Source organism: Oratosquilla oratoria, chromosome 25, assembly GCF_046742065.1.
Source record: "Oratosquilla oratoria isolate Oo_2021 chromosome 25, ASM4674206v1, whole genome shotgun sequence".
NCBI lineage: Eukaryota > Metazoa > Arthropoda > Malacostraca > Stomatopoda > Squillidae > Oratosquilla > Oratosquilla oratoria.
The window spans coordinates 52,716,253-52,725,039 of NC_134801.1; the positions used below are offsets into that span (position 1 = coordinate 52,716,253).

At 38.4% G+C, this 8,787-nt stretch overlaps 2 protein-coding genes across 13 annotated transcripts in view; one reads left to right on the forward strand and one right to left on the reverse strand.

Annotated features, from left to right (window-relative positions):
- The window catches only part of LOC143038785 (uncharacterized), a 38,281-nt gene extending 36,884 nt beyond the window's left edge, over positions 1 to 1,397 (forward strand). The window contains exon 5 of the mRNA XM_076208324.1: positions 767 to 1,397. Coding sequence (XP_076064439.1) covers positions 767 to 838 — 72 coding nt within the window. The 3' untranslated portion in view covers positions 839 to 1,397. The remainder of the gene's footprint in view (positions 1 to 766) is intronic.
- Positions 1 to 8,787, reverse strand: part of LOC143038960 (putative phosphorylase b kinase regulatory subunit alpha) — a 163,518-nt gene that overhangs the window by 64,986 nt on the left and 89,745 nt on the right. For all 12 annotated transcript variants that reach the window (XM_076208789.1, XM_076208781.1, XM_076208785.1 and 9 more), the window contains one exon: positions 6,465 to 6,654. In XM_076208789.1, coding sequence (XP_076064904.1) covers positions 6,465 to 6,654 — 190 coding nt within the window. The remainder of the gene's footprint in view (positions 1 to 6,464; positions 6,655 to 8,787) is intronic.

Sequence of the window (8,787 nt, forward strand, 5' to 3'; positions counted from 1 at the left end):
CCAATGATGAACCCCTACTTGCAATGGTCCTGCAAGACTGAAGTAAAAAATAATAGTTTTCCTGCTGCTTGTCTCCAAATGGCATCAGCACTCTCACCTCCAACTGGATGTAGTCCAGAGTGAGTGGCATTCGGTTTCAAGACCAGGCCCAAAATCAACCAACTGAGTCTCTCTCTCTCTCTCTACATATAGAAAATTGACAGTTGATGACTGCTCTCCTTTTCTTGTCAGCCACTGACATAAACACATCTATAATAACACAACACAGACAAGTATTGAGCACTTCATCACAAAGACTATGGGGGAGCCTAAGGACTACTGCTTGCTAGCTACTGTGGGGCTGCAGGTTCCTAGTCAGAGAAACTTGGGGTAACCACAATTATATACTGCCCCTTTGCAACCAATGGTATCAATTGAATAAATTAGCCTGGCAAGTGCTAGACATATAAGGTAAGTGGTACCCAGTACTAAAAGGGTTAATCATTATGCACTTAACCCCATGCTTTTATAATCTAACTCCCTAAATTAAGAGAACAAGAAACTGACCATATACATAAAAGTTAAAGTAATAATTATATATACTTTAATTTTTTTGCTAATCATATGTCACTCTTCACTACTGATTCCCAACCAATCTCAACTTGCATTATTTTGCTTTTCTGGTTTGAAATCATCCCCATATATATAAATAAGCTATAATAACTGACACACGTAAATTTAGAAATTAATTTATCTGATATAATCTAATATCTGCACATTTTTCCAGTTAACTGGCATGCTGGAACCCAATGTGATCCTGATAACCTCATCTTCCTCATCCATGACCATCCTGTATTGAACCTGGCCGGACAACACCATGGACTTCCTCAGCACTAAAATGATGTCAGGTCGGGCCAAATTACCCCGGGTCATCTATGTCAAACCTTACATGGGTCCGGGGTCAGACTCTGACTCAGGTGAGAAGGAGAACCTTGGGGAGAACAACTTCAATTCCCCTCACAGGGGGATCAACACCCAGGTAGAAAATAAAGCTCCTGGGAAGAACGGGAATGTCACAGATGTCGTGGGTCAGTTGAGTGTCACAAATGCCGAAGAAAAGGAAAAAAATCCATTTGCTATGCAACGGACCCATTCTCTAGACCATATGGTAGGAATGAGAGAAGCATCAGATGAAATGAATAACACGACTCTTGGAAGGGAACGCTCCTTTGAGAGAAAACAGAAAACCCGCAAAGACACACCTCATACATCACCAGCAATCATGGTAAGCAGTAGAAGCCCCAAAAAGAAGAAAAGCCTTTCTCCTATTCGCCGCAAAGTCAACTGGTGATTTAAATGAGGAAAAACAAAATATGATACATGTAATAGTTTGTAGATTATACTGAAACACAAATAAATGTATGTCTTTCTCCTAAATCCCTAAGAATATGTGAGAAAATCAGTGAAAAGTGTATTGATGTCAGTGAATGTTTGGAAATCAAATTAGTCCTTGTGCCAGAGGACTGTAGGAGCATTTTCTGACTGCAATGTGCAGAAATCACATAATGATAGATTTCTCTTAAAGAGAACAAAATGAATTTCCAGTGATGTTCATATTCCCATGGAAGAAGTGAGACTGTAAACTCCAACCATGAACATACAAATGCCTTTCTGATTCCTTAACCAAAATTTGAATGATAATATGAGTTACATGTTTATTACACTATGACAAGAATCTTTGCACAGTGATGCACAGTGCAAGTAGCTACCTCATTAAATTCATCAGACTAAAAGAAATCTTACAGATACTTTAAATTTACCATATGAATACTGTAATGTCACAGCCAAGAATACCCATAACACAAATGTACTGAAAAAATAAAATAATACACATCAGAATTCCCACAAAATATTTTATCTCTTACTTTCATGACTATAGCATCCAACTGCTTATCAATGAACCAAGCTCTCTTGCAAATGACCTACACCCCCCAGAAACCAGCCATGGACACTGGTTCAGCCTATAAATCATTAAGTGAAGAGATTTTGTTTTGCTGTCAGAAAGGAATGAATGTGGAGCAGTGTAAATGCTGTGTCTTCTGTGTTGTGGTTGCAATGGCAACAGGTGTCTTGTCTAGCCAATTCTGTATAGATACTGTTTTAGTGCAGGGTGGTAACCTGAATGTAGATGGGCCAGTACAATTCTTGTCTATCTTGGGAGTGATTTCTCTATTGGGTTGATCTATGGAAGAGACTAGTAAAGTATAGACTTAGTAAGTAAAATAATATTGTATGGATCTATCAACAAACTAATGGCAGTGACTGCCTAAAAAAAATTCAAGGTGTGTATGCTCACTTTCCTTTTGAGAGCCATGATGTGGAAACAGGGTCAGGTGTGGTTTTCAAGAACTGTTTGTAGATTATGATTTTCTTCACCTGCTGTCCAAAACCTGGGCTTCTGACTGATTTTATCATAACTATTTATTGATTAATCTATTTTCGTTAATTTTTCACTTTCATGCCTTTGACGTGTAAATTGCTGGTCATAGATGCTTCTTTGATTCATGGCAGTCTGGAGTGAATAATGTTATTGATGACTTTTGAAAGGAGGCATCCATTCTATTATTCCTATGCCTTCAAATTGTTTACATAGGCTTTGGTGATTTTAGCAGCTATTTTGTAGTTGCTACATTGGGTTATTATCATCATACCATCTGCGTAGTTGAACACTATGGTGCTACATTCTAGATCTGGTGTTAGATCACTTGTAAAAAAGTATAATAGCATTGGAGTATGTGGGAATGAGATGGGTGGGAGTGGATTTATGCCTTTGTCTTTGGCTACTTCCCTTGTAAGGGGGAAAAAGCCATTGATATGAGTCATTTCGTTCATTCACAACCTCCCTCTATTCGTTCCTATTTTCGCACTTTTCCCTGCTAGACAGACATTCCATTTGCATCTAAAGCACCCATTACTACATCCACCTACTTCATTCTCGGCCTTCCCCTCAGGCTAACTCCACTCACTTTTGCATTCCACACTCTTTGCGTTAGTCTTTCCTCATTCATTCATTCTGCAAATCTAAACCACCTCAATACTCTCTGAGCTACCCTACATGATAGCTCTCTTTCCAACCCCACTCTGTCTCACCTCTACTTTTCTCACTCACAAAACATAAATGAGAAACTAATTACATAAGAAAAAATAAGCTGGCATCTAGCATCTTATCTTATACTGTAATTCTGTAGGCCATATTACTCCTTGAAATACATTTATAGCCAGTAAATACACCAAATTTACAGAACTGAGTGCATTAAAACCAGACAGGTAGTGCGTTATCCAAAAATCTGAGGTGTATTTCCGTCAATGCATTACCAATTTTGATTTCCTTAGAGCAGTCTGGAATAATGCATATGTGTATATGTATATGTATATGTATATATATATATATATATATAATATATATACATATATATATACATATATATATATATATATATATATATATATATATATATATATATATATATATATACATACATATACCAAAGGCTTTTTCCCCCTACATGGGGGGTAGCCACAAAGAAAAAGGCATAGAAACCACTCCCACCCATTCCATTTCCTATATATTCCACTCCCCTCCACCCTCCTCCCTCCCTCTTATCTTGGCACCTCCTGGATGACGGGTCATCCCTGCATCCTGTCCACTGCCCTGGGTCAGAAGTAGTGTCGCAAGACACAGCACATCCACAGCAAGGCCGCTTCATAAATTCGGCGACCCCCCCTCTCCGTCCCCTCATGCAGAAAAGGAGATGGGGAGAAATCCATTTGGGCTGCGTCAATTTTCTTCTCACACATACCTCCCCAGCCCCCTCATGCATCATAGCATCATCTATACACAACCCCTCTCCATTCACCCCTATCTTCTGTCCTCTCCCATCCTTCCTCCACAGACATTCCTCTCTTTTGTAATGCCCTCTTTCACCCCATCCATCCACCTCATCCTAGGATGCCCCCTCATATTCACTCCTTCCACCTCAGCCTTCCATACTTCTTTTACTAATCTTTCTTCACTCATTCTTTCCATGTGTCCAAACCATCCTAATACCCTTTCATCAACCCTATCTCCTAGTTCCCTTTCCACCCCTGTTCTCCTCCTCACCTCCTCATTTCTTACTCTATCTAGCCTAGTAACCCCTATCATACTTCTCAGACATTTCATCTCAAACACATTCAAACTCCTTCTCACTTCCTCTCTCATGTTCCATGTTTCTGCCCCATACAATGCTGTTGATACAATCACTCCTTCATATAACCTCTTCTTAGCATCCATTCCCAGACGTCTATTTCTCATTACACTTTTCAATCCACCAAGGCATTTACTCGCTTCTCTCAATCTACATTCTACCTCCACCCCCAATCCTCCCTTTCCTGCCACATTCACACCCAAATATCTAAAACTATCCCCTTCCTCCAGTCTTTCACCCTTAATGCTCACCTCCAGCCTGCTGTCACTCTCACCTCCAGCCTGCTGTCACTCTCACCTCCAGCCTGCTGTCACTCTCTCCCCTTGTACATCTCATCACCTTACTTTTACCCACATTTATCTTCAGCTTCCTTCTTTCACACACCTTCTCAAACTCTGTCACTAACTTCCTCAATCCATCCTCTGATCCTGCTACAAGTGCAGTGTCATCAGCAAACAACAACTGGCTCACCTCCCACTTTTCTCCATTTTCTTTAATCATCTTCAACCACTTGCACCACCCCATCCATGTAAAGATTGAACAGCCAGGGTGACATAATACATCCCTGACGAAGTCCCACCTTTACCTCAAACCATTCACTCTCTCCATTTCTAATCCTGACACAAGCTCTACTACTCTCGTAAAAACTCTTGACTGCTCTTAACAGCTTTCCTCCTATCCCATATATCTGCAGTACCTCCCACAGTGCCTTCCTATCTACCCTGTCATAAGCCTTTTCCAGATCTATAAAAGCCGAAAAAACATCCTTACCTTTTCCTATAGCTTTCTCACATATCTGTCTTACCACAAAGATCTGATCTACACAACCTCTACCTGTCCTAAACCCGCACTGTTCCTCACCAATTACTCCCTCTGTTCCTCTCCTAATCCTCTCAATCAAGACCCTCCTATAGGCCTTCCCAACTACACTTAACAAGCTGATCCCTCTGAAACTACTACACTCACACTTGTCTCCCTTTCCCTTGTAAAGCAGAACTATACAGGCACTCCTCCAGTCCTCCGGCACTCTACCCTCTCTCAAACAAACATTAAACAACCTCACCAGCCAGTCCACTATCACTGTACCTCCTTTCTTCAGACATTCTGCATGGCATCCATCCAGACCAGGTGCCTTAACTGTTCTCATCATCTTAACAGCTGGTTTCACTTCATCCTTCCTTATTTCTCCTCCATTTTCCTCACTCATCACTCTCATTTTCTTAGCGCTTCCCACTGCAACTACCTTTCCCTCACTATCCTCCTTCACATTTAGCAACTCCCTAGAATACTCTGCCCACCTTCCTCTCACTGCCTTCTCTTCCATTATCATCTCTCCATCTGCACCTTATACCTTTTCCTCTCTACTTGATTTGCCTCCTTTTTCTTTTTTAATTTCCTTCCAAAACATCTTTTTATTGCTTTCAAAATTTTGCCATACTCTTACCCCATTTCACATCTGCTCTCCTCTTTGCTTCCTTTATCTTATGCTTAGCTTCCTTTCTCTTTACTTTGTACCTCTCATACGATTCCCTCGTCCTAATTTGCAGCCAATCTATGAATGCCTGCTTTTTTTCTTCTACACATTTCTTTGCTTCTTCATCCCACCACTCACTACCCTTCCTTCTTTTTCCTCCCACCCTCCTTGTTCCACACACCATCTTTGTACACCTTATGACTCCCTCCTTGAACCATCCCCATTCCTCCTCCACTCCTAGTTCTACTCTACCCTTTACTCCCTCCCACTCCTCTTTCAGTTTCTTCTTAAACTCACTCTCCTTTTTTTCCTCATTTAAGCAGTTCACTCTAAGTACCTCCCTACCTTCTGTCCTTTTCCTCTTTCTCCACCTATTCTCCACTCTCATTTTACCTTCCACCAGAAAATGATCTGATATTCCCCCACTCTCTCCCCTTAGAACATGTACATCCTTAACTCTTCCTACCATACTCCTGGTCACCACTATATAGTCCATTAACGCTCTATCTATATATATATATATATATATATATATATATATATATATAAGGAAATCAGTAACGCATTAATGGAAATACACCCCAGATTTATCGGTAATGCACTAACTGTCCAGTGGTAAAGCACCCAACTGTAAATTTGATGGCATATTGCTTGCTGATTAATTATCAATCAGCACAATGGATGACAAAATTTCAGCAATTAATTAGGCACTAGGTTAACTGTGGCAGTGTGATGCCAGCTATAACATACAAATGTGTACTCACCGTGCCCTGAGCATTGGCTGCCAATCATCATCCTTGTCTGGTGAAGGGGAGCGAGAACGCGAGGGTGGGGGTGGTGTGACACGGACTGGTGAATCTGGTACAGACACTTCAAACATGGAGCCATGGATATCCATGATTGGTGAGGATACTATGGATTCCCTCCTTGAAGGCACTTGGGATCCTGGTACATCTGTGTTACCAATGAGATGCATTGTATATCATCATATTGCATGTAATTAATATTCACCTGGGTACACTTTATATACTTCAAAATACATTAGAAAAAATCCTAAAAAATTTCCATGGGTATATCACACTACATTACAATTGTAAGAAAATAGAAAGAAAGAAAAGAAAGAAAAAGATCATAATGATAAATTAAGATAAATAAATAAACAGAAAATAACTGAAATAAAAATAATACTCAAAATAAAATAAAAAAATAAATGAAATAGATAATAAATAGAGTGTATAAGTACTATCATACTTAAAGTAAAGGGCTACCTATCCTTTTGAAACTTATTTCAACTGTCACAGTTTGCAAACATATTATTAACACTTTCAAAGCATATCTTCCAAGTCATGAGTACAAAAGAGGATGAAAGGGTAAGAAAATTACTCAAAAAAACTGAAAAGAAGAAATAAAAAATTTACATTCCTACATTTCTACATCTGAATAACTTTATACTCTGTGCTAACTGTTACATGTACATATAAAAAATTGCTCCCGAGTAATTTTTTCCTGAATTAGGAAAACTAAAAGCCAACTTCATAAAGGCAAATTCAACCAATCATATCTTAAAATACCACTTGTATTAATCCAGCTCTCCTAGACTATAAGCACATATCTTATAATCTGAATTATCTATAAGAAAATCAAATCAATCCTACTCCTAGTCACCATCACTCCCACATTGTTTACTAACTCGGTTGAGCACATATTTTCATCAAAGTATCCATTAGGTAATCAGCAAATTAAAACTATGGTGGTTACAAGAGTTCCAGTTTGAAGGTAGCATGTGCACTCTTCATAATATATGTAAGTATAACATTCTTGTAAAGTTAGCACCACATCAATACATTTTGCATAAAAATCCATCAACTACCAAGATTTAATTCTTCACATTCCTGCATGATGAGCATCTACTAACCAGCAAATTACATATCACTTGATTCACACAAAACATTGACAAAGAATGATGCATAATTTGCTGATTTCACCTTTCTGCCATAATGACACATTCTATCTTATTTTCTGATTAATGTATTATGATTCCACTCAGCTGAAAGCAGGACCCTACATTGAAGATAATGCATGTCAGTATTTTTTTATTTCTATTTCTATTTCTATTTTATCTTATTTTATTTATTTATTTATTTATTTATCTATTTTTTTAGGAATACCATATACAATAACTGTATACAGTTCACGGCAGGACTGAAAGGAGATGCTTACCAAACACCAACAAAACCATCAAGATCTTGAGTTTTCAGCAAGCTACTAGCCAAAAGATGGCATCATCGAGCAAACTAACATTTTTATTACTGTGGTGCACTGTATAGATATTGTTGCAGCATATGTGAGGTAACTTTATTCAGCTGGGAGGTGGATCTCCTTATAAAGTGAGTCTAGATCAACTGAGACTTCATTCAGTTTGTGGTTGGTCAATTGTATGTACAATAAAATTGCCTGCCAACTGCCATAGCATATTATGAACTGTGTAACATATAATGAAGAAGTTACTCATGACATGCACTAAGGAAAGAAATATCAAATTTCAAAATTTATGCACTTCAAGGGAAACTACCTCAGACAAGTTGTAAAATCTGTAAAGTATGTAAGAAATTCAGGCTTTAAGTTCTCAAATACCTTTAACCCTTTGAGTTGCAGCAATACTCTTCCTCTCCACCATCCTAAACATCAACTCTCCCAGCAATCAGTCAGGTATGAAGGCAGACATTTCTTTACTTATAGATACTTATATTCTGCATACTAAAATTTTTCTTTTCTTTTACAGCTGTATGACTGAATGTTAAATATATATATAAATATGCAAGGTAACCACTTAAGAAAATAAACAAACGGAGCAGAGCGCTTTCGAATATTACATCTTCAGTGTAAATTACAAAGAAAGAGGGTACAGCAAACATAATATAGTATGACAAGAGTATAAGGAACTACACTAGGAAAGGTTGTGGACGAATTGTCCTAGTGTAGTTCCTTATACTCTTGTCATACTATATTATGTTTGCTGTACCCTCTTTCTTTGTAATTTACACTGAAGATGTAATATACGAAAGTGCTCTGCTCTGTTTGTTTATT